Source organism: Tiliqua scincoides, chromosome 1 (genome assembly GCF_035046505.1).
Source record: "Tiliqua scincoides isolate rTilSci1 chromosome 1, rTilSci1.hap2, whole genome shotgun sequence".
In the NCBI taxonomy this organism is placed as follows: Eukaryota; Metazoa; Chordata; class Lepidosauria; order Squamata; family Scincidae; genus Tiliqua; species Tiliqua scincoides.
This window is the reverse complement of record NC_089821.1, coordinates 308910036-308935838: the sequence shown is the minus strand read 5'-3', so window position 1 is coordinate 308935838 and position 25803 is coordinate 308910036. Positions and strand designations below refer to the sequence as shown.

The 25803-nt window shown below is 47.3% G+C and overlaps 1 protein-coding gene and 1 pseudogene across 1 annotated transcript; one reads left to right on the top strand and one right to left on the bottom strand.

Moving 5' to 3' along the window:
- The first annotated feature begins 1984 nt into the window (after positions 1-1984).
- On the top strand, positions 1985-22851 carry CCDC198 (coiled-coil domain containing 198). The gene is made up of 8 exons (XM_066624293.1): positions 1985-2201; positions 7786-7865; positions 17564-17635; positions 20381-20470; positions 20654-20813; positions 21950-22007; positions 22106-22142; positions 22651-22851. Exons 1-8 carry the CDS (start codon positions 1985-1987, stop codon positions 22849-22851), a joined length of 915 nt encoding a protein of 304 aa, XP_066480390.1.
- Positions 8741-8860, bottom strand: LOC136637927 (5S ribosomal RNA; annotated as a pseudogene).
- Positions 22852-25803: the final 2952 nt, after the last annotated feature.

The window sequence follows — 25803 nt, the reverse complement described above, 5'->3', positions numbered from 1 at the left end:
GGTTTTGCAGGTGCCTGAACGCGCCGTGCAAGGGGCCCCCCTCCACTTCCCCTTCGGAGCCGTTCCCGGTGATGAGAGCTTGCTCCGAAGGGGAGGGGGAGGAGCCCCTTGCACGGTGCGCTGCATGTTCAGGTGCCTGCAAAACCTAGTGCTTTGCACCCCCTCTAGCTAAGCTACTGGTTACTATAAATCTGCAAGATCTTGAGGATGCATTCTTACAGTTACGACTCTTAAAAAAATCAGGACGGCCTGCCAGCCTTTCTTCCCTTGAGCCTTTCCCACCCACCCCCTGCTCTGGAGCTCACCCTCCCATTTCCTTTCTGCAAGCAATTTCCACTGGGCTGGGCAAGCAGCAGGTGTCAGTGTGTTTTGCAGGATAAACATGAAGCACGAAGGGAGCTTTTGTGTTTGTGAGTCACCTGTGCGGGGAAGTCATGAACTTCATGCCCGGAATGGCTCTGATGGCGAATGGGAGGGGCCACTTACACGGTGCCTTGCGGCACCTGCAGTACTTACAGCCCCCTCTGGCTATGCTACTGGGGACAGGCTCGCTGCTCTGGTCCTCTTCCATGGAAGATGCTGCCACCAGTCTGTTTTGAAACCAGTCTGACTTTCAAACCTGCACAGTAGGAAGGCATTAAAGGTCAATCACGATGGGTCACATAACACCAGAACCAGGGGATATCCACTAAAATTGAGTGTTGGGAGAGTTAGAACAGACAAAAGAAAATATTTCTTTACTCAGCGTGTGGTTTGTCTGTGGAACTCCTTGCCACAGGATGTGGTGATGGCGTCTAGCCTGGACGCCTTTAAAAGGGGATTGGAGAAGTTTCTGGAGGAAAAATCCATTACGGGGTACAAGCCATGATGTGTATGCGCAACCTCCTGATTTTAGAAATGGCCTATGTCAGAATGCCAGATGCAAGGAGGGCACCAGGATGAGGTCTCTTGTTATTTGGTGTGCTCCCTGGGGCATTTGGTGGGCCGCTGTGAGATACAGGAGGCTGGACTAGATGGGCCTATGGCCTGATCCAGTGGGGCTGTTCTTAACTACAATTCCAGGAGGCCTTGCAGGTCCCTTGTTATCTGGTGTGCTCCCTGGGGCATTTGGTGGGCCGCTGTGAGATACAGGAGGCTGGACTAGATGGGCCTATGGCCTGATTCAGTGGGGCTGTTCTTAACTACAATTCCCAGGAGGCCTTGCAGGTCCCTTGTTATCTGGTGTGCTCCCTGGGGCATTTAGTGGGCCGCTGTGAGATACAGGAGGCTGGACTAGATGGGCCTATGGCCTGATCCAGTGGGGCTGTTCTTAACTACAATTCCCAGGAGGCCTTGCAAGTCTCTTGTTACCTGGTGTGCTCCCTGGGGCATTTGGTGGGCCACTGTGAGATTCAGGAGGCTGGACTAGATGGGCCTATGGTCTGATCCTGTGGGGCTGTTCTTATGATCCCCGGAGCCCTATTTGTTGCCTGATGTGGAGCGCCTAGAATGCTCTGTGCCAGGGTAGGGTTCAACCTGAGTCTCAGGCATGCATTCCAGAAGTGTCCAAAGCAGGTCAATGTTTAACTGGACTGACCGTGTGTGGAGGTGGGAACGGTGACTTGAGGCGTACCATGGCAATGGGTGCCCCTCCAGCTCTCAGCAGGCATGTGTGTGTGTCGTGTGTGAAAAGTGCTTCTGGAGGACCTTGGCGAGGGTGGACTGCAAAGCAAAGGCTGTCGAAGAGATGGACTGCTGAGAATGCCCAAGCCGGCACTGAACGTCTCTGGGCTTGAGGGTGCCTTGATTTGGCTCTTGGCTTTCAAGCTGCCCTGGGTGGTCTCCTACTGCTTGGGGCGCTGTCTGGGTGAGGATTTGTCTTCTCCACCATTGCTCCAATTTGAGGGAACTTTTTGAACCTGGGCACTGAAATGTGTGCTGCTTTAGCACTACAGGATTGGGCCTGCCTACCATTTGAAAGTGACCCATCATTATAACTGGAAGGATGGGCTTGAATTCCTCGAAAGCCCACGGTAGGGTGACCAAAGTGGCCCCACTGGAGGAACCGCAGCAGACCCCCGACAGTGGGGCTACACATGGATTTCAGAGTCCTCTGCAAGGCTGGAGTGCAAGCTCCTTTGCCTCTGTGACGGAGAGAACCCCAGTGTTGGAAAGGCACCTTCCACCCCTACGAGAAACCTGGCTTGGAAGATATCCCGCAGGTAACCATTGGGGAATGGCAAGCTGCACCTTGTTTTAATTCTGTAATGATCGGGTTTTGTTCTAATTTTTAATTAATTGTTTTAATTTTGTAATGATCGGGCTGGGGAGGCAGGTGAGGCAGAGCCTCTCTGCTGGAGTCCTTCAAAAAGTGCCACCGCTGTGGGAGCTGCTCAACCTATGCACAGTGTGCTTGACCATCTCCCACGGCGGTAGCACTTTTCGTAGGATTCCGGTGGGGAAGCTCTGCCTCACCTGCCTTCCCACGCACCGCACATCCCTGCTCTGCTGTGCACTGGGCAAGAGATGGAAGAAGGAAAGAACCCCCTCCTTGTCATTGCCTACAACAGGGGTGTCCAAACTTTTTGGCAGGAGGGCCACATTATCTCTCTGACACTGTGTCGGGGACCAGGAATAAAATTTGAATAAATTTACATAAATGAATAAATTAGAGATGGCACTTATGTGAATGAACGAAGGTCAAGCTCAAGGCCTATAAAAGGCCTTGCACAAAGCAAGACTGGCCTTTCCTTTGCTGCCACTGCTGCATCACAGAAGTCAAACAGCAAGCAGCCCTCGCTCCACAGCGCATGTGAGAGGTTGAACAGTCACCTGAAAACAGCTGCATCAGGCCAGCACAGGCTCCAGCAAGTTTCCAGAGGACCAGAGGCTCACTGGAGGCTCCCCGCGGGCCAGACTGGGAGTCCCTGAGGGCCTCAAGTGGCCCCCGGGCCAGGGTTTGGGCACCCCTGGCCTACAGCCTCTGCTGGCAGAGCTCTGTAGAGGCTACATTTTAGGGCTTTGGAGTGCTGGTGGGAAGTAGGTGGCCTTCCCCAGGCAGTAGCTGGGAGGACTTGGCTGACATCTTGGAGAAATGGCCTGTTTTGTCCTTTCCTTTCAAAATGTTTTTCCGTACCTTTTGTGTCAAGTGTGACTGAACATTTTATCCTTTTTTCTTCAAGCAGATGATGTTACAGTATGTTGCTTCTCTTAATCTTATTAATTGTGATGATTTCATGGTTGTGTTTGAATGTTTTGTGTTAGCTGTCTTGGGCCAGAAATGTAGATTTGAAATATTTTTTTCTAACAGTGCAATCCAAACTGGTTGTTATGCCAAATCCTAAACACCACTCCTGGGCCTTGCATCCTTACACGGGTTGCTTGGATTTGCACCAGCTAAATAGCTGACATAGATCCAAGTAGCCCCATAGGGCATGCTGGGGCTCAATATAGGATAATGGGACAAATATCTCCTTACCTCAAGGTGATCTTCAGGCTGCATCTAACCTGCTCTAGATACAGCTGCTCTCCCTCCCCACTGTTCTGGACTTTCAGAAGGTGTTCGACACAGTCCCTCACCAAAGGCTACTGAGAAAACTCCACAGTCAGGGAATCAGAGGGAAGGTCCTCTCCTGGATTGAGACCTGGTTGAAGACCAGGAAACAGAGAGTGGGTGTCAATGGGTGACACCAAACTTTTCCGAGTGGTGAAGACCAGAAGTGATTGTGTTCCAGAAGGATCTCTCCAGACTGGCAGAATGGGCAGCAAAATGGCAGATGCGCTTCAATGTCAGTAAGTGTAAAGTCATGCACATGGGGGCAAAAAATCAAAACTTTAGATATAGGCTGATGGGTTCTGAGCTGTCTGTGACAGATCAGGAGAGAGATCTTGGGGTGGTGGTGGACAGGTCGATGAAAGTGTCGACCCAATGTGCGGCAGCAGTGAAGAAGGCCAATTCTATGCTTGGGATCATTAGGAAGGGTATTGAGAACAAAACGGTTAGTATTATAATGCCGTTGTACAAATCGATGGTAAGGCCACACCCTGGAGTATTGTGTCCAGTTCTGGTCGCCCGCATCTCAAAAAAGACATAGTGGAAATGGAAAAGGTGCAAAGAGAGCGACTAAGATGATTACAGGGCTGGGGCACCTTCCTTATGAGGAAAGGCTACGGCGTTTGGGCCTCTTCAGCCTAGAAAGGAGACGCTTGAGGGGGGACATGATTGAGACATACAAAATTATGCAGTGGGATGGACAGAGTGGATAGGGAGATGCTCTTTACACTCTCACATAATACCAGAACCAGGGGACATCCACTAAAATTGATTGTTGGGCGGGTTAGGACAGACAAAAGAAAATATTTCTTTACTCAGCGCATGGTGGTCGGTCTGTGGAACTCCTTGCCACAGGATGTGGTGCTGGCGTCTAGCCTAGACGCCTTTAAAAGGGGATTGGACCAGTTTCTGGAGGAAAAATCCATTATGGGGTACAAGCCATGATGTTGTATGCGCAACCTCCTGATTTTAGGAATGGTTAAGTCAGAATGCCAGATGTAGGGGAGAGCACCAGGATGAGGTCTCTGTTATCTGGTGTGCTCCCTGGGGCATTTGGTGGGCCGCTGTGAGATACAGGAAGCTGGACTAGATGGCCTATGGCCTGATCCTGTGGGGCTGTTCTTATGTTCTTATGTTCTTATGTTAATGGGCAATTTTCACAATGGAGAGAGGTGAAAAGCGGGTGTGCCCCAAGGATCTGTCCTGGGACCAGTGGCTTTTCAACCTCTTCATAAATGACCTGGAGACAGGGGTTGAGCAGTGAGGTGGCTAAGTTTGCAGACGACACCAACCTTTCCAAGTGGTGAAGACCAGAAGTGATTGTGAGGAGCTCTAGAAGGATCTCTCCAGACTGGCAGATGGGCAGCAGAAGGCAGATGCGTTTCAATGTAAGTAAGTGTAAAGTCATGCACATTGGGGCAAAGAATCAAAACTTTACAGGCTAATGGGTTCTGAGCTGTCTGAGATAGATCAGGAGAGGTGGTGGTGGACAGGTCGATGAAAGTGTCAACCGAATGTGGAGTGGCAGTAAAGAAGGCCAATTCTATGCTTGGGATCATTAGAAAAGGTATTGAGAACAGAACGGCTAATATTATAATGCCGTTGTACACATTGATGGTGAGGCCACACCTGGAGTATTGTGTCCAGTTCTGGTCGCCACACCTCAAAAAGGACTTGGTGGAAATGGAAAAGGTGAAAAAGAGAGCGACTAAGATGATTACTGGGCTGGAGCACCTTCCTTATGAGGAAAGGCTATGGCATTTGGACCTCTTCAGCCAAGAAAAGAGATGCCTGAGGGGGGACATGATTGAGACATACAAAATTATGCATGGGAAGGATAAAGTGGATAGAGAGATGCTCTTTACACTCTCTCATAACTCCAGAACCAGGGGACATCCACTAAAATTGAATGTTGGGAGGGTTAGAACAGACAAAAGAAAATATTTCTTTACTCAGGATGTGTAACTCCTTGCCGCAGGATGTGATGACGGTATCTGGCCTGGATGCCTTTAAAATGGGATTGGACAAGTTTCTGATCTTGGAAGCTAAGCGGGGTCAGGCCTGGTTAGTACTTGGATGGGAGACCGCCTAGGAATACCGGGTGCTGTAGGTTTATACCATAGTCTTTCGAGACTGAAGGTTGCCAACCATTTGGAGGAAAAATCCATTGCGGGTTACTACCCATGATGTGTATGTGCAACCTCCTGATTTTAGAAATGGGCTATGTCAGAATGCCAATGCAAGGGAGGGCACCAGGATGCAGGTCTCTTGTTATCTGGTATGCCCCTTGGGGCATTTGGTGGGTCACTGTGAGATACAGGAAGCTGGACTAGATGGGCCTATGGCCTGATCCAGTGGGGCTGTTCTTATGTTCTTACAGCACAGGCCACTCAGCCTGGATGTTCTTGTGCAGATTAGGATTGTCCCTGAGACAATTAAATATCATTCTATTGGATACACTTTTTCCCACACCCGCGTGCAAGCTGCACCTGTTAAAGTTATTTGGGTTCTGGACAATGATGAAAGGTGCAAGAACCTCATCATCCTCCACATTCACCACAGCTGAGTGGTGGAGTGCATGCTTTGCAAGTCGAATATTCTGGGTTATGTCCCTGGCATATACATATAAGGCAGCGGTTCCCAAACTGACTGTGATCACACCAGCACTAGCACTCCTCCAAGACCTCACAAGAATAGTTCACTCTCAGCCTTGCCAAGATGGCAGCGCCCAGGAGAGCCAGGAAGAAGAGGCACCCCTTAGTGCCCTGTGAGTGCACCACAGTGGAGCTGATGGAGGAAGAGGGAAAGACAATTTGTTACCACAGACAGTTGCCCTAGAAACAGAGCCGCAGAACCCGGAAGCGTTTTTCAGCAATTTTCAACTGCTGTCCTCCAAACTCATCTGGGGACCTTTTGTGGCACACCAATGTGCCACGGCACATTAGTTGAAAATTGCTGGCGTAGACAGTTCCTTCTGGTGTGAAATGCACAAGGGAGGAGTGATAAGTACAGGGAAGGAAGAATGTGGGCAAAGTCCATTTCACGTGCTTACAGCTTCACTGTTTCGGAATGAGTATTAAGAGGATAAGCTAAAGGGCAGGCAGAAAAGGTGGGCTTTGAGGCAGAGCAGGTTTGAGCCTCTGGGCCTCTTCTTAGGTCTGTTGCATTTGCATGTTAAGCTTGTTTCTAGGAATACACGTCATAGATAACAAGGAAAGGGAACCCTTTTTAAAATAATTTGGCTCCAAGGGCCTGGATATTTCCCCCTAGACAATCTCGCAGTAGATTGCCGTCTTCCAGACATGAAAGGAAATTTACCCCCTTCGAGAGGAGTCACATTTCACAAGTTGGAAGACTCTGCCATGAATACAGATGAGCTCTGGGCATTTTGAGAGAGACTGAGCATTATATGACCGCCAGAGCATTTGCAGCAACATCCTGGTTTGGAAACAAAGTCTACAAAAAATGGGATTTTGTTGTACACAGAATTATGAAAAATGCCCTTTCCTGCAATACACTTTCTCTCTTTTACATAACCGTTTCTGTACAGTAATTGATGCTGACATGGTAAATTCATAAACACACCAGCTACTCTCCCTGGAAGCTTCTCTTGCACTCCTCTGAGAAAGTGAGCAAGAGTTGGGTGAGAGCATGAATATCTGAAGAAGGGAATGTGCATCTGTTAAACTCATATCTTGTGCCTCATTTCACAAAACCACATCAAAGTTTTGCATCACAGAGACTAATGATATACAGCAGGGGTGTCCAAAGTTTTTGGCAGGAGGGCCACATCAGCTCTCTGACACTGTGTCGGGGGCCAGGAGAAAAAAGAATTAATTTACATTTCAAATTTGAATAAATTTACATAAATGAATATTTTTGCAATGGAACTTATATGAATGAATGACGGTCTTGCAATAACTCAAGGCCTATAAAAGGCCTTGCACAAAGCAAGGCTGGCCTTTCCTTTGCTGCTGCTACTGCATCACAGAGGTGAAACAGCAAGCAGTGTAGGTAGCCTTCATCCCATAGCTCACGTGAGAGGTCAAACAGTCACCCTCACACTGAGATCAGTTGCCTCGGGCCAGAGCGGGCTCCAACAAATCTTCAGAGGGCCAGAAGCTCATTGGAGACTGGGGGCTCCCTGAGGGCCGCATTGAAAGGCCTCGAGGGCCGCAAGTGGCCCCAGGGCCAGGGTTTGGGCACCCCTGATCTACACTGACATCTCCCCTTTCTCCTGCTTGCCTTCCAAGTGCCCAGGCCTGTTCCGTTGGACAGGCTGGAAGCTGGCGAAACAAGCATCATCAAGGAGCACCCTCCTCGAAGATTTCAGGTAAGGTGAACTCAGGCATTTTGGGAAGGGACTTCCACATAGAATGTGGCATCAATTCTATGGCAGAATTTCTCAAACTGTGGGTCGTAACCCCCTTGGTGGGTCCAGGTGGGTTCAATTTCTGGTGGGTCCTGCAGAACCTCCAATGAAAACACAGATGATGGAAAGATCAGCTGACTAATTGCTTCAAGCCCTGAAGCTGTTCAAAAACCAGATAGCTGCTAACTGCCCTGCAAAGAGGTGAGCCCCTGCAGTTTGCAAGATCGTTGCTATTTGCCCTGAAAACCGTTGAGCTCCTGCAGTTTGCAAGAAACCGAGCTCCTGAAGGTTGCAAGCTTGTGTAAAAATAGGGATATAAATGTTTGAGCATCTTATTTTCTGGTGTGTTTTTTTCCAGGTTCGACAGATAGTGGGGGCAGGTGCTGGGTCACATAACCAAGTACCTCAAGCTTTAAGGCTATTAATTTGAGCTGCCTCATTGTGAGAAATGGATTCAGTTTTTTGCAAATAAATATATATAAATATTTTTCTAGGTCACCTTTTTTTAACTCTTGTAAAGCTAGGTGGATCCCAACAGTTTCATTTTAAAAAGTAGGTCCTGATGCTAAAAAGTTTGAGGACCACTGATCTATGGGATTCCCTGCCACAGGATGTAGTGATCAAGCACACCTCTAGCTTAGGTAGCTCAAAAGGGGGATGAGACAAATTCATGGAGGAGTGTAGGTCTATGCGTGGCAATTAGTCATGATGATTATACGGAGCCCCCTTGTACAGAGGTAGTCTACCACCAAACACCAGTTGCTGGGGAGAACGGGGAGAGGATGACTGCCCCATCCCCTGGTTGGCAACCTTCAGTCTCGAAAGACTATGGTATAAGCCTACAGCACCTGGTATTCCCTGGCGGTCTCCCATCCAAGTACTAACCAGGCCTGACCCTGCTTAGCTTCCGAGATCAGATGAGATCGGGCATCTGCAGGGTAACAGTTGCTGCTGCTTGTGGGTTTTCCAGAGGCATCCAATTGGTTGCTGTGGGAAGTGTAGTAATATCAGAACTGCAACTGTGCTGTTGAGGTTGAAATGTACAGGCTGACATCTCAGCAGTGGCTCAGACTTTTGAGCTGTGTTGGCAGGTAGAGAGCCTGGTGGGAACTTGTTCCCCAGAGGGTTCTGTGCTATTCTTCTCTGTACTGACAAGATCCCTTTGAAGGGCTGTCTCCCTTCACGACGCTCCCCTGTCAACACTGCCATGCACATCAGCCGCTTTTCAGGTTTCACGCAAGAAGCCATCGGGTGCATTTACTGGCTGCTGTCATTTCCATTTGCCTGGCCTAGTTCCTCAGGCTTTGGAAGTCAGGGTGATGGGATTGTTGAACAAGCACACTCTGAATCAGCTTCGACTTCCAGGCAGGCAGAACTCTCCTGGCTGCGAATGGGGACGTCAGTAGCAGGAGGTCTGGACTGTGCGAGCCTGAAAGAAGAACGCAATAAGTGCCTGGATCACATCTGAAGTCATAAAAACATAAGAGCCCTGCTGGATCAGGCCAAAGGCCCCTCTAGTCCAGCTTCTTGTATCTCACAATGGCCCACCAGATTCCTCAGGGAGCACACAAGACAACAAGAGACCTGCATCAAGCTGCCACTCCTTTGCATCCAGCATTCTGAGGTAGCCTACTTCTAAACCAGGAGGTTGCACCTACCCATCATGGTTTGTAAGCTGTAGTGGAATTGTCTTGCAGAAAACTGTCCAATCCTCTTTTAAAGGCATCTAGGCCAGACAAAATCACCACATCCTGTGCAAGGAGTTCCACAGATTAATGACACGCTGGGGAAGAAATATTTTCTTTTGTCTGTTCTAACTCTTCCGACAATCAATTTTAATGGATGTCCCCTGATTCTGGTGTTGTGTAGGAGGGAAAAGAACATCCTGCTATTCATTCTGTCCATCTCATGCATAATTTTGTACATCTCAATCATGCCCGCCTCGGGCACCTTTTTTAAAAGAAAAGAGCCCCTAAAGCTGTAGCCTTTCCTGAGCAGGGAGGTGCCCCAGCCCAGTAATCATTTTGTTTTCTGCACCTTTTCCATTTCCACTATATCCTTTTTGAGATCAAGCCCAGCATTTTGTTGCCCACTCTGCCCAACCACTCTGCCCCCCCTTTGTATGTCCTCATTGTCTAGTGCAAAGAGGTAGACTGCCTCTGTACATTGAGCTATCATGGCTAATGAAAAGAGCTCTGCTGGATCAGACCAACATCCTCCAGATAGACCACCAGCAAGACATAAAGGCAAAAGCCCTGTCTTCATGCTGTCCTCCTCCCAGTAGCTGGAACATGTATGTAAAGAAACATGAGGCAAGCATCCCTGCTGAAAGTTGTCCATTCAGAGCTCCCTGTAACAATTGATCTAGGATGGTTGTTTCTGACTTCTTTTGGCCGAATCCTATCTGGGCCAGCTGCTAGTGGAATGTGTGCTCACTGGTGGCCACTGCTTTATGGGAGTCATAAAGAGCAGCACATAGATTAGCACACTTGTAGGAGCGCCAGTGGAAGGCTGGAGTCTTCCTGCGCCTGCCAAATGATTGCTGGCCACCTGCCACGGCAGGTAGGATGGTGGGGGAGGGGGATGAGTGGGAAAGGGTGGGATGAGGTGGCAACAGGGATGAAGGAAGGGCAAGTGAGTCCAGGAAAGGAACAGGTGTGGTGGTGGCCACCAAAACCAAAAGCTTCTTCCCAGCCCAGATCCTGGGTCTGCACAGAGGTGCACCAGCAAATTTGCTAATGCAGGTAATGCATTAATTTAAATTTGCTAAATTTGCTAATGTAGACCCCTCCATGCTGCAGAGGCTTACTCCCAGGTAAGTGAACAAATATTCCATTACTCAGAGAAGACCTCCCCCAGATAACTCAGGGGAGCTGATCCTGTCTTTTTGACAAGGATACTTATATGATAGCTGCATATCCAAGCAATTGTTAGAGGTGTTTGTTTCCAGTGAGTATGACAGCATTACAGCCTAAGAGCACAATTCTACGCTTGTCTGCTCAGAAGTAAGTCCCACTGTCTTCAGTGGAGCTTACTCTCAGGAAAGTGTGCATAGGGTTGCACCCTGAGTCTACTCAATACAATGAGCTTACTTCTGAGTAAAATATCGTCCACCATTATTAAACACCCCTTGTTTATCTCACATTCACGTTTCTTTAAGAATACGCTTTAAAAATCGTACATCTAAACATTGTACTGTGTGTGTGGGGAGGGAGCACTAAGTGAAGTCAGCCTTGCCATATTGATGCACTAGGAGCTACTGCCAAAGTAGGTTTGAGGGCCAGCTGGCTTTGCAGTGTTACCTGCTGCCACCTAGTGACGGTGCTGAAATTAGCAGCTGTTTAAAACTGATAAAAGGAGAGCAAACACAGCAGGTCAAAGTCTTGTCAATATACGTATTTATTTCTCATGCTGTGCTAAGAACGTCTTTTTTTGTTGTTGCCTGGAACATGTCACTTGTAAATGTTGTTAATGCAAAAGAGAAAGGGAGAGGAGAGCTCATTTCAAGCAAGCAAATGTACCAGCTGTTATTCTCCCAAACAACTGAATATATTAAAGATACGTATTGTTGGAGGAAATTAAAAATAGTTTCCTCTTTGGGGGGAAGCAGAGTAGCTTAAGCAGCAGACCCCCCCTTTTTGAGTATCACCCCAGGGAACCTCCCTAACCTGGCTGACTACTAATCAATGAAAAAAACAAAGAGGCAACGGCTTGTTAAAGTTGCAAAAAAGAAGTTATTTACTTACAGTTCCATTGAGTGTATATTTACAGCATCTGATTAGGATCAGAGGTTCAGCTATGACTTAGAGATAGCAAGGCCCTGGAGCTGCCTCGCCCTGCATGCCTTGTGCTCAAGATGGCCTGGGCATCAGAGCCCTGGTGCGCGTCATCTTAACAGGTCGGTGGTCAGAGGACAAGAGGAAGTGCTCAGAGGAGAAGGGAAGGATAAAGGGTTAGGGCCACAGCCCACAAGGATCACAGAGAGAACAGGTAGAAAGGTCAGTCACTGGGTCATAGCTTGACCCCTTCTGGACAGCATCCTGCCCCCTCTGGACAGCAGACGGACTTGCACCAACTCCAACACCCCTTCTCAACTTCGGATGCACGAGTCTAGCAGATTCATACTTTCTCACAGACTCTGGAATTTATCTCTTGCTAGTGACTTAGTCAGGATGTCTGCTATCATTTCTTGGGTTGGACAGTAGTCCATCCTGACAAGTCCTTTCTTGATCATATCACGCACAAAGTGATTTCTGATATCTATGATGTCCCATAGGCTTTGTGCATGCATTTTGGCTTTTGGATTGTGCCAATCTGTTACAACTCTGGTTGTCTTCAAACACTTGGATTGGCTTTTGTTCATCTATACCCAAATCACTTAACAACTGACAAAGCCACATTACTTCTCTGCATGTTTCTGATGCAGATATGTACTCGGCCTCTGTGGAAGGAACAGCAACAGAGGTTTGTTTCCTGCTTGCCCAGCTTATTGCTCCACCCCCATACAGAACCAAATGTCCACTGGTTGACTTTCGTTCAGCTCTGTCTTCTCCCCAATCTGAGTCAGTGTAGACTACTAATTGAGGTTTTTCACTGGCTGGCAACTTCAGTCTGAAGTCTAGGGTGCCTTTTGGGTATCTTGCAGCCCTTTTAACTCTAAGCCAGTCCCATTTTGTGGGAGAGTTTTCCTACTCAGAATCCCTACAGCAGTAGCAATGTCTGGCCTGCTTGTGTTGGACAGGTAAAGCAACCAGCCTACTGCTTCTCTGTATTGTGTATTGTTTGGGAGAGGTTCACTTTTATCTTTTTATTTAAGAAAGTTGGTCTCCATTGGTGTAGCTGTTGGGTGTGCATCTTTGAGTCCTAGTGACTCCAACAAGTCCAAAATCTTTGTTTTCCGGCTGAGAAGAAAACTTCCATCTTCCTCTCTGTCCACTTGTGTACCCAAGTAATAAGTGACATCTCCTAGCCCCTTAATTTCCACCTCTTTGTTCAGGTGATTTACTATGTCTCTGTAGTCTTGTTCCCTCTCATAAAAACATAGCAAGTCATCTACATAAACCAAGAGATATGTCCATTTTCCGTCCTTTTGTTTTGTGTACAGACACTAGTCTGCTGCACCTTGTGTGAAGTTGTGTTAACATCTGGTCCAGTTTTTCATTCCAGACTTTGGCTGATTGCCTTAAGCCATACAGCCCCTTCTGAAGCTTGCATACAAGGTGAGCTTTCTTGCTGACTGTGAAACCTGGTGGTTGTTTCATATAAAGCTCCTCTTTAATTTCTCCACGGAGAAATGCAGTTTTAACATCCAAACGGCGTACACACATTTCCCTTGAAGCAGCTATGCTCAGGAGCAGTCTTTTAGTAGTGTGTTTCACTACGGGTGCGAAAACTCCATCAAAATCTTCTCCATATTTCTGGGAGTAACCTTTGGCTACTAGTCTTGCTTTGTAGCACTCTATTTGCCCTTTTGCACTTGTTCTGGCCTTAAAGACCCATTTGCATTTTTTACTTAGTGGTAACTTGGTTAATTTCCATGTTTTGTTTTTGTGTAGTGCATCTAGCTCTACTTGTGCAGCCCTTTTCCACTTCCTTGATTCATCTGCAGGCATTACTTCCACTACTTCCCAGTATTCTGGTTTGCATTCTGGTGACAACTTTGCGAGGAAAGTCAGTCCAAATCGTGAAGGTGGTATGACTTTGTTCTCTCGGGATGAACGTCTGGTTTCTGCTGGAACCTGGTCTGCTGCTGTAGCAACTTCTGGCTCCGACAATTACTCTTTCCCATCAGTCTCCCCTTCTGCTGCTGCACTGGTCTCAGACTCTGGCGATGAGGGTCCTGGTATGCTGTTCTGGTAAACTGGTACATATATGAGTTCCCCATCTTTCTGATAGACCATCAATGAACTTTTTACCTTTGTCAGCTCTCTCATTCTCAGCAAAATATAGACCATGCCTAGTGGTCACCTTTCCAGTGTGCATGTCCATAATTTTGTAACCTTTTGTGCCTGGAGCATATCCTATTTGGAGACTTTCTTCAGGTCTAGCTTGGACCTTTTCTCCTTTGGAACATAAATATAGACTTTGCATCCAAACACACAAAGATGCTTCATGTCTGGTGCTCTGCCATGCCATAGCTGGAAAGGGGTTTTGCTGTCTAAAACACCCTTAGTGGGTAGTCTGTTTTGCAAGTAGTTGGCTGTGACTATTGCTTCACTCCAAAAATTTGTGGGTAGCTCTGCATCAGTTAGCATGCATCTAGCCATTTCCAAGAGGCTTCTATTTTTGCGTTCTGCAACACTATTTTGTTGTGGAGTGTATGGGACAGTAAGTTTGTGTTGGATTCCCTGGCTTTCCAAAAGTGACTTTGTGTGCTGCGAGGTGTACTCGCCACTATTGTCCATCTATAATGCGCCAGGATTCCTTCCAAATCAGTTCTTCACCATAGCTAGGTATTTTCTGAGCATCTCAGGAACTTCACTCTTCTCTCTTAGTAGATAAAGCACTGTATATCTCGAGAAATCATCTACAAATTTTAGCACATATCTATAGTTCCCTAGTGAGGGACTGGGCATTGCGCCAATTAAATCACTGTGTACAATTTCCAAGACTTTGGTGCTGCGCTGTTCAGTCCTCTTTGAGAAGGATGGACTGACTGCCTTGGCTTTGATGCAGCATACACACTTGTCTGGATGGTTTTCACAGTGTTTTACCTTTATTCCCTTTGCAAGGTCCTTGTTTTGCAAGTCTAGGACTGCAGTTGTGTCCTTGTGTCCCAGCCTGCGGTGCCACAAGTTCAGACAATCATTCGTACAAGTTTGTTTGGCATACATCAGCTGTTCTTCTTGGTGCAAATCTAGAAAATAAACTCCATCTTGCTCAAAGCCTTGAGCCATTAAAGAACCATCACTCTTTCTTGTTATGGTACAGCTGTCCTGCATGAAGTTAACTGTGTATCCATGTTTGGTTAATGTTGATACACTAAGCATGTTGCCACTTATATCGGGAGAATATATAACTTCATGTGCTGTGACTTCATTTATCAGATCATTTGCCACACAATTCAGTTTTACTTTTACTTTTCCATGAATTTCAATCTTCTTTCCATCAGCTATAGTAATCTGACCTCCTATGCTGGTGTCCAATTCTTGGAAAAAACTCTGGCTTGAACATGTGTGGGAGGAGCATCCTGAATCAACAATCCATAAGAACAGCCCCATTGGATCAGGCCATAGGCCCATCTAGTCCAGCTTCCTGTATCTCACAGCGGCCCACCAAATGCCCCAGGGAGCACACCAGATAACAAGAGACCTCATCCTGGTGCCCTCCCTTGCATCTGGCATTCTGACATAGCCCATTTCTACAATCAGGAGGTTGCACATACACATCATGGCCTGTAACCTTTAATGGATTTTTTCCTCCAGAAACTTGTCCAATCCCCTTTTAAATGCGTCCAGGCCAGACGCCATCACCACATCCTGTGGCAAGGAGTTCCACAGACCTTGTTTCTCTAATTTTTGCTCCTTCATGCAACAACCATGTTTCTGTCTTTGGCTTGAGCTGTTACTTGTAAATCTGTGAGTGGGTTTGCCACCCCCCCTTCTGATTCTCTCTCTGACTCTTTCCTCTGCCTTGGGCTGAGCCTAGGTGCTCCTTTGTACCTGGCTGTTTTGAATAACAATAGTGAGCTAAATGGCCTTGTTTACTACATTGGTAGCATTTCAGGGGTTCTTTGTTTAGTTTACTCTCTGCCCTGTAATTTGATCCACTCTCAGCAAGGTCTCCTTGCCAATAGGGTGTGCATTCTGTCCTCAGATCTGCTAATATGTCTTTATACACCTTTTTCTCTCTTCCACTTATTGCTGACTTAAAACTCCCAAAAAACGATTCACTGAGTCATCCAAGGAGATATGCCTCCAAAAGTATCATGCCAGTGAGTGCAAGATCATGGAAAAGCTGGATCATCTTGCTACAGTACTTATCACAGTCCTCTTTCCTTTCCAATCTGAGGCAACACAAATCATTAATCAAACTGAACTGGTCTTTCATTCCTGTTTTTGAATGGGTTTCAGTTAGGATTGTAATCATTTCTTTTGCTGTATTAGCCTCTCACACATAAGGCAACTGAAGCTCAGTTAGGGATCTGAGAATGAGGCACTTAGACTTCCCATCTGCCTGATCCCATTTTTCAATTGCAGCCTCTTCATTAGTTGGGCGCTCTTTGTTTAGAGCAGGCAAGGCTCCATACATTTGTATTTCCGCCTTTATTCTACAATAGCAGTTGTGGAAAGTTTTGGGGTTCAGCCTGGCCATTGGTTGTATGGCTAAGGCTTCCACATCTGATCCTTCTGCCATCTTTTACTTAGCAAGCAAGTTCAGCCTTACACAAGTGAGTGGGGAGAGATTCCAAAAAGCAAAAAAAAAAATTCTTCCAAGGTATCTGGGCTTCTTAGTACACAGTCCTCTGGGTTTCTTAGTGCATGGTCTCTGGATTTCTTAGTATACAGTCCCTGGGTTTCTCAGTGCACAGTCCCTGGGCCCATAACTTGTTGGAGGAAATTGAAAATAGTTTCCTCTTTGGGGGGAAGCAGAGTAGCTTAAGCAGCAGACCCCCCCCCTTTGGGTATTACCCCAGGGAACCTCCCTCACCCGATGACTGCTCAGAGGAGAAAAGAAGGATAAAGGGTTAGGGCCACACCCCACAAGGATCACAGAGAGAACAGGTAGAAAGGTCAGTCACTAGGTCATAGCTTGACCCCTTCTGGATAGCATCCTGCCCCCTCTGGACAGCAGATGGAGTTGCACCAACTCCAACACATATAGTACAAACATTAAGACCTTTTTTGCTTGGAATGTGGTTACCTGAAGGATTGCCTTCTTCTGAATGTATCTTCTTGCTCCCTGGGTTTATCAGACGTATGATGGACACCTTTGAGGAGCAGGGCCTTCTTGGTGGTGGTGACACCCTGCTCCCTGTTGAGACTACCTAGGTTCTCATCGTATATGTACTCTGGCCTTGGGCTCCTTTTAACACTGGCTGTTGCTAGTGTTGTATTATTGTGTATTATTGATTGAAGTTGCTTGTATTTATTGACTTAAATGATTTTGTTAATGATATTGTGTTAAAAATGACTTACTACAAAAAAGCAGAATAGAAATATTTTTTGAATAAATATGCAAATCTAAAACATTATACTGGGAAACCTTAGTTTGTGCTGGATAAGAGAGAACTGAAGACCGCTGATGTCTTCATAATGTTTGTTTTTGTATCCTAATGTACAAGGAGAACAGAGTGGACCCAAAGAACTGCTAATCCTGATTCCTGAGGAGCACCTCAAGGGTGCTGCAATTATAGCCAAATCCAACTAAAAATTGCCAGCTCTTTTATTACCTCCTATTTCCAAATTCAAGCAGCAAACTTCTTTCTGCCCTGCCACCCCACAATTTTGATGGGGGGGGGTGGCACTTGAAAGGCTGGAAAAAGCTCCGCCCATTGACAAGTAGCAAATCCTAATCACCCATTCATTTGTAGATGGATAAAAACAGAGGGGTGAGTCCAGTCAGGAGAATCAAGGTGGCCGACTTCAAACCAGAACAAGTTGTCTATTTGAGCAATACAATAAAAGTGGTGTTAAACAGTCTGACTTTTGGCTTCACAGAAGTTGGAGCCTCTGGTGCTTGCAACAGACATCCCTTCTGACAAGTCCTGGAGCCGGCAAAGGAAAGCAAGGGTAGGTGGTTCAGAGAGACTGGGGAAAAGCTTAAAAAAAATACTATGCACCAAGCCCTGAACAGGACACCTGCTTGCCCCAACTTGTTGCCACTGGTACATAAGGTTCAGGGCTTGGCAAGGCCAAACAGGCCCCCGGATGGGCATTGATCTGAGTAGGAACTCTAGAGGAACATTTCCTGTAGTAATTCAGCCTAGAAAAGAGGTGCCTGAGACATACAAAATTATGCAGGGAATGGACAAAGTGAATAGGGAGATGCTCTTTACCAGTGGTGGGATTCAAATAAATTAACAACAGGTTCTATGTCCTAATGAGCAATGAGCAACTCAGCTTCAATTGTCTGCCACAAAGGAAGTTGAAAGACTATGGCTGCACTCCTATACTGTACAGTACACACTTTCCTGGGAGTAAGTCCCATTGAACATAAAGGGACTTACTTCTGAGTAGACAGTCATAGGATTGCACTGTAACTTTAACCAAGTTACTGTAACTTTAACCCAATGTCTAAATCCAAATTGCAAGGCTGCAATTTTGTCCTCTATAGTCATACTTACAGGCCTCTGGCCACTAGTTTCCAAGGAGGATATTGTGACACAATATCCTTGTCACAAAGAGACCTCCAGGACTTGGTGCTGGAAAGTTACAGTTAAGAGGACTTAGGACCCAATCCTATCCAATTTTCCAGTGCCAGTGCAGCTGTACCAATAGCGCATGCACTGCATCCTGTGGTGGGGGGCAGGGAACATTGGTTCCCTTACTTCAGGGCTGCATTGTGACTGCACAGGTGCTAGAAGAAAGCCTCACTGAGCACAATAGGACTTACTTCTGAGTAGAAATGCATAGGATTGTGCCCTAAGGCTTCAATCCTACTTCCACTTTCCTAGGAATAAGCCCCATTGGCTATAATGATATTTACTTCTGAGTAGATATGCATAGGATTCTGGTCAAAGGCTGCAATCCTATCCACACTTTCCTGGGAGTAAGACCAATTGAACTCTTTGGGCAGGAGCTGCTCTGGCGCCCTCCTCTTTGTCCCACCTGCGCCCCTGACCCACCGGGAGAGCTGAGCCCAAGGAGCCTCCAGGCGGAGGAGCAGTCTACTCGCCAGTCAGCCAGCTCAGCCGGGGAGGGGAGGGGAGGGGCGGGCAGCTGGGCTGCTTCTCTTGCCCTTGTCAGCAGGCTGCATCTGCGAGCTCGCAAGGGCTGGTGAGCAGCAGTCCGGCTCGCCCCTTCAGCCCCAGCAGCCTCCGCGCCCGCTGGGAGTGACCCCCTTTCCCCCAGGACGGGTTGGCCTCGCACGGCTGCTGCCCCCAGGAGGGTTAGCCCTGACATTTCAAGGCCAGCTCCCTGGCCAGCAAACGGTTCTTAGAACCAACAGCTGGATTAGGTAGGGGTTCTATAGAATAGGTGAGAACCTGCTGAATCCCACCACTGCTCTTTACCCTCTCACACAACACCAGAACCAGGGGACATCCATGAAAGTTGAGTGTTGGGAGAGTTAGGATAGATAGAAGAAAATATTTCTTTAACCAGCTTGTAATTAGTCTGTGGAACTCCTTGCCACAGGAAGTAGTGATGGCATCTTGCCTAGATACCTTTAAGAGAAATTGGACAAATTTCTCAAGGAAAAGTTCATCACAGGTTACAAGTCATGGTAGGTATGTGCAAGGTAAAGGTGCAAGGTAGGCTGCCTCTGATTGCCAGATGCAGGGGAGGGCACCAGGAAGCAGGCTGTGTCTGTTGTCTAGTATGTTCCCTGAAGCACTTGGTGGAAGCTGGACTAGATGGGCCTTTGGCTTGATCCAGCGGGGCTCTTCTTATGTAGTATGCTAGAGGAAAAGAATGCAGAGGTGAGAACCACCTCTTCATGCTTTGCTTGCGAGCTCCCACTAGAGGCATCCAGGAAGCCAGATCAGATGCTGGACCTGATGGATCTGTAGTCTAGTCCAGGGGTCTCTAAACTTTTCGGCCGAAGGGCCACATCAAATATCTGACACAGTGTTGAGGGCCAGAAAAAAAAAATTAAATATAAATAAATACATTAGAGATGGAACTTAGATGCATGAATAAATTGACTCAAATCTCCAGGATTACTCCAAGCACCAACACAGCCCAAGAAATAAAGCATATACTTAAATGGACCCCCATTCCCCGACCCCACAAGCACAACTTCGGTTGTGTTTGGTCAACTGAGCCAGAGGCGCTCAGGGGATCAGAGGCTGGCCGTGGGCCAGATAGAGACTCACTGCGGGCCACATCTAGCCCCTGGGCCAGGGTTTGGAGACCCCTGTTCTAGTCCAAGGATGCAACGAGGCTTTTATGTCTCATCGTGCAACACACGGGACAGAAGTATTTTGGTCTTTCCCAGCTCTGCACTCCTATGCCACTGAATACACCTAAAGGCAATATTATCTATTAAACATAAATGCACACATACCTCCCCCCCCCCCACATACATACATTAAAGGGAAAGCCATGGGCTTCAGGGACCACTTTGTTTGTTCCATAGCAGCAAATGATCCATTTGAACCACCAAGATCATTTTTATATTGTTGGTCTGCCATTCCTGCAAAGATTCACATCGACATCCACGGGCTAGGAATGTGAGATCTTCACACAGCCTAAGAAGGCAACCAGAAAGTCAGTTCCTTTGCCAGCTGGAAATACCTGTACCCTTTTTTTCAGATAGAAACCTCATCACTGTTTTGAATCAATTTTCTTTTTTTTCCATGGCTACGGTGGAAGGGGCTGGAGAAGAGAGGGCAAGACATGATACACCCTTTGGAAAGCCGGCAGCATTTATACAAGATGAAGATGCTGGAGATGAGGCAAGAGGTAAGGTCAAAATGGGTTCGAGGAGAGATGCCCCCAGAGGATTTAGGCATGCCAAGAAGGGACAGGAAGTTAGGCAATCCCCTGCCTCAGAACCACAATCCCCTGTGGAGAAAGGGAGTGATTGTGAAGCCCGTTGGACACCTGTTGTGTACATAGACTCCTGATGCGGAGTTGTTTACTCAGGCAGAACTGAAGAGATGCCTGCAGCAGGAACCAAGGCTCAACAACCCCAGGAGAGACCTGACTGCGCAGCAAATGCTCGGGCGTCTGCAGAGAGACAACAGCTCTGACGACGAGGACCTGCTTGCCATTGAGCACGACCAGACATTCAATGGTGACTACGGTAAGCGCTGCCTCTCACAAGGCATTACAGGTTACAAGTCATAGTAGGTATGTGCAAGCTCTTGGTTTTAGAGGCAGGCTGCCTCTGATTGCCAGATGCAGGGGAGGGCACCGGGATGCAGGTTGTGTCTGTTGTCTTGTGTGCTCCCTGGGGCATTTGGTGGGCCGCTGTGAGATACAGGAAGCTGGACTAGATGGGCCTATGGCCCGGTCCAGTGGGGCTGTTCTTAAGTTCTTAACTACAATTCCCAGGAAGCCTTGCAGGTCTCTTGTTATCTGGTGTGCTCCCTGGGGCATTTGGTGGGCCGCTGTGAGATACAGAAAGCTGGACTAGATGGGCCTGTGGCCTGATCCAGTGGGGCTGTTCTTATGTTCTTAAACTACAACTCCCAGGAGGCCTTGCAGGTCTCTTGTTATCTGGTGTGCTCCCTGGGGCATTTGGTGGGCCGCTGTGAGATACAGGAAGCTGGACTAGATGGGCCCTTGGCCTGATCCAGCGGGCTCTTCTGTTCTTATGGGAGTGGTTCTGGTTTGGCCAAATGTTATGGCCTGCAGCTGTCACCCCAAATTGCACTGCACCAGTTTCACCCTTGCACTGAAGAGTCTCAATTTCTCTGGCCCTGCCGAATCTCCTGGTTCTCAGCATCCTCATCTTCACTCTCTCTTACTGAGAATTTCATTGGTTCTCTTGCTGCTGTGTCTCCCTCAGTGTTGATGGCTCAACGCAGCTGTAAAGGTGCTCTCCAGATTGGGTTTTAACCTGAGAGAAAGAAATGCTTCCTGCCCATCTGCCTGGAATTCACACCCTCCTGCCTATTCTTCTAGTGGTCTAAACAAAGATGCAACTGGTCCAATTTGGCTCAGCACTGGACTTGGAGTAAATGAGTGCTAGGAAGTGGCATAGCTAGATGGGGTGCTAAACAGTAAGTTCTGCAGGGAGCTTCACCATGGCATGCAAACGGCCCTTTTGTCTCAGAGCCATTCTGGGCAGGGGAGCAAATGGCTCCAAAGGGAAGGGGGGGGCTGTTTGCACGCAGGCTCCCTGCAAAACTTAGTGCTTTGCACCCCCATCTAGTTATGCCACTGTTGTTAGGCAAAGACTGGGAGGTAAACAGTTTGCTTTTCTGAGATGGACAGGTGAGCTTGCCACAGCACTCTTCCTAGTGTTTTGGTTCCACTACAGAAACAAGACCAGGTAATTTGGAGTGTCAAGATCCAGGGAGCAATTCAGGTGGGGAGAATCTCAGAAGCATCTCTCCAATGATAATAAGTTACTGTATAACCTCCCAACAGGGGACACTTTAAGCAAAACTATAAGCCGGCTTTAGAAGTTCTCTCCACATATTTAACATAGAGAGGCAGGAGTGGCACACCTCTGCCCCTGCTTGTGGGATGCCCTCATTCTTTGCAAACTTGGCAGAAGGTCTGAATGGAGCACCAACAGACAGAGTCCTCCACAGTCAGGTGCTCTTGCATGATTGCAGGCCCAGTTGCATGGAGCAGCCTTTGTGCATAGAGTAGTGCGTGTGCCTTTGCTCCCCTTTCAGATATTCCACTGAAGCCACAGGTGTCCAGGGCACTGCTTCTAGGTGCAAAGAGATCAGGGCAAGGCTGGTAGGGTCAGTCCCACATCCCCATCCATATGTTCAGTGAACAAACTAAGGGAACTTCCAAAACAGTAATAAACCCATTCAACGTAGACAAGGCAGCCCAAAACTCTCAAGGTGTTAACAAGCTTAGTGTGACTGGTTATGCTAATCACTGGAGTGTACTTCCTCTTCTTTTTCCTAGGTGATTCATGGGATGAAGACCTTTTTAAAGGGTGTGGCCTCTCAAAGTCCCATCCGGGCCAAAGCAGCAAAGTAGAGAGATGGCTGCTGAAGCAGCAGGCCAGAAGAGAATCCTTTTGGGATGCTTCAAGCACCGACTCAGAGACCTGGGATGGCGATTCGGGGAAGCCGTTTCGCAGGCCTGCTTTAGTGAGAACCAAGGCCGAGAGGATCCCCCTTTTTGATGAGTTCTTTGATAAAGACTTCTGATCCAAAGACACCACAAGAAAATCAGGCTGGTATGGAGGATGGAGCGAGGAGGCATCACCACCAAGCAGCTTTGATTCAATTGCTATCGTGGCTCAGTTGATGGCAAAAACAAGCAGATGCAAGTGCCACCGATATTTACCAAAAAAAAAACCCAAATCAGGGAAGAAACACATTGTCTCCTGCTGGGTCAGACCATCTAGCTCAGAACCTTCAGCTCCAACTGGTAGCAGCCTTTGGGCAGTGGATTTTTCTCATTGCTTGCTACCTGAGCCTTTATGGGGAGATGCCAGGGTTTGAACTTGTAACCTGATGCATATAAATGTGGGCTCCAACACTAAGGATGGGGCTTAACTTCTGTCTAACTTGCTTGCAGCTGGTTCCCCATCAAATTCCTGGCCACTGCAGGGAAGAGACACAGGCTCATGTGCTTCTAGGGGTGTGGTGTCTTCCTGAATGATCTAACACTTCAGAGCAGGTATTTTACCTTCAGGCAAAACCATTGAGAGAAATTTTATGGGGGGGGGGTGGTACAAAGTTTTTGGGCCCCTTCCTTCCTTTCAAATGTGAATTTGGTTCCTGGGCCCCAGTTTTGACCCCAAGCCCAGGTTCAATGTAGCCCCTGCACCCTCCTTTCTGAGGCTCTGCCTTTGGGGTTGGATTTTTGTGGCTGACGGGGTTAAGCTAGGAAACCCCCCCCTCCAATTTGGGAAACAAGGCTGTAGTTTGGAGCCCTAGGGGCATGACAATGACAGTAAGCCTTTGCTTGATCTATTTTCCTGATGAAAATCCAAAATATTTGCATATAAATGTATACAGAGAATGAATTTCTCCCTTGTCTTCATCTTTCACCATAGGCTGTCTTCACAATCTTCTGTGTCTCTCCCTCAAAGGATCAGACATGCCAAGGTGAGGAATTAGGGGGATGATTCTCAACATTCAGGCTTGCTGAAAAGAAAATAACTTTCTGTGCCTTGGTGCAATGTTTATCTAAAAGTGAAAGAGATGACTTGTTTCTGTGAAGGGCTGGGAAAATAATTAGCATTTGTTTTGGAAATGAGAGAAAGAGATCAGGTTCATTTCAGCAAATCAACATGTAAGCATTGAACCCTGAAGAAACATGTCCTTTCCCTCTTAGAAACCCAATACCTGGTGAAGGAAGCAAGAAAGCAAGCCTCCCCCAATCCGATGAGAGACCTCAGGTTAAATGGTTGAGCAGGCCAAGATGACAGTGATAACTTACCCAGTTGGAACTGTGGAGAATTACCCTGGTGCAATCATTCTCCTCTAGTCCTTTTAACACTACCCTCTCAAGTGCCTCCCAAATTGTTCAGATTCAGTTGATGGCCTGGGGGCTCAATTCCAGTCCCTGCCACTTCTTCAGCAGGCCTCCCTAGGGTTGGCATTGATGGGAGAGTCCAAAGACCCTGCCCTGAAGGCAGAAGGAAACCAACAGTTCCACTAAATAAGTTGCAAACCACACATGCCTGTTAATTTCTGGTGCCAGGTTGCTCCATTCTTTATCTTTTTTTTTCTTATGGAGAAGTGAAAGTAGTGTTACTGCTGCTTTCCCAGATGAGGATAAAGAGGCAACAGTAGAGTCTGACTGCAGGCATCCATGCTTTTTACTCAGATTTTTCTCTCACTTAGGTTCTGCATGAGCTCAGACTGAACTTTAGAACTTCTCTCAGGCACCAGAGGGCATGGAGATCATGTACCTGTTCCTCACTTGCTGCACCACCAGGCAATTGTTTGGAGCAGAAAACTGCAGGCATAGGACTCAAAATCTCTGGCCAAGTATCTCCCCATATCTACAGGGAACCAACCACCTTCCATCTCCTCCTCATTAACCTCCAGGGACTGCAGCTGAATGCTCCTGCCCCACATTTAGCGGATTGTAGTGGCAAAGCTTTCCTTGAACTGTATGAGTGGGCTGGGGAATACATGTCTGAATGCTCTCCTGCCAAAAAAAAATATCTTCCTCTACCTGGAGACAAATAGCACAGCAGGGAGGTGGAGGAGTCTCAGCCCTTCTCACCAATATTAGAAAACTGCTGAAATCAAAATGATTCAAGGAACACTAGCAAATTCACAGAAGATCTGTGAGAATAGCAGGAATGTTTTGTAGTTTAGTCAGTGGTGCTTGCAGGACTGATGCCTGCCGCATATGTGACCCATATGTTGTATAAATGGCATGGCCAAGACTTTAATAGTTTTCACTCCTTATTGCACTTACTTGCACGTTCACTTTGATAATCAGGAAGGGCTCGTCTCTGCTCTCTGCCCTCATTGGTTGTGCAGCAGGTGGGAAGGGACTTCTCCATGGGAGGGCCAAGACTACAGAACATTTGGGCACAAGAGGTGTATCTAGCTCCTTGATGCAACAATAGGCCTGTTGCCTGCTTCACAGGGATTTATTGGGTGCTCCCTGGGGCATTTGGTGGGCCACTGTGAGATATAGGAAGTTGGACTAGATGGGCCTTTGGCCTGATCCAGCAGGGCTCTTATGTTCTTTCTTCCTCCCCTCTAGCGGCTTTGCTGTCACGTTCTCTGTTATTATATAGGATTGTACAGTGGTTTTCAAACAACCTTAATACCAGTGCCATCCCCTCAGCTATCTGCTTGAGAGTACAATTGAAATGCAATGACCTGTGAATACAGACAACAGGACATGGGAAGGATAACACACTTACTGTCAAGTCATCCTAATGGCCAGTGCATTTCTAATGGCTTCCGTTTTCATGCAATACAAGTCTCTAGTTCCAAAATAAAGAGACATTTCAGGTAAAAGCTCACAAATGATGGTGGAGGATATGAATATTTTCCTACAAAAACTACAGTACACTTTTATGCCTGAGAGCACCTGCAGCAGTGCTACAAAGGCTTACACCACTATATCAAATTTGATAGGCATATTTGTTAAATTGTTAGCAGCTGTTTAACCCTATATCAGGT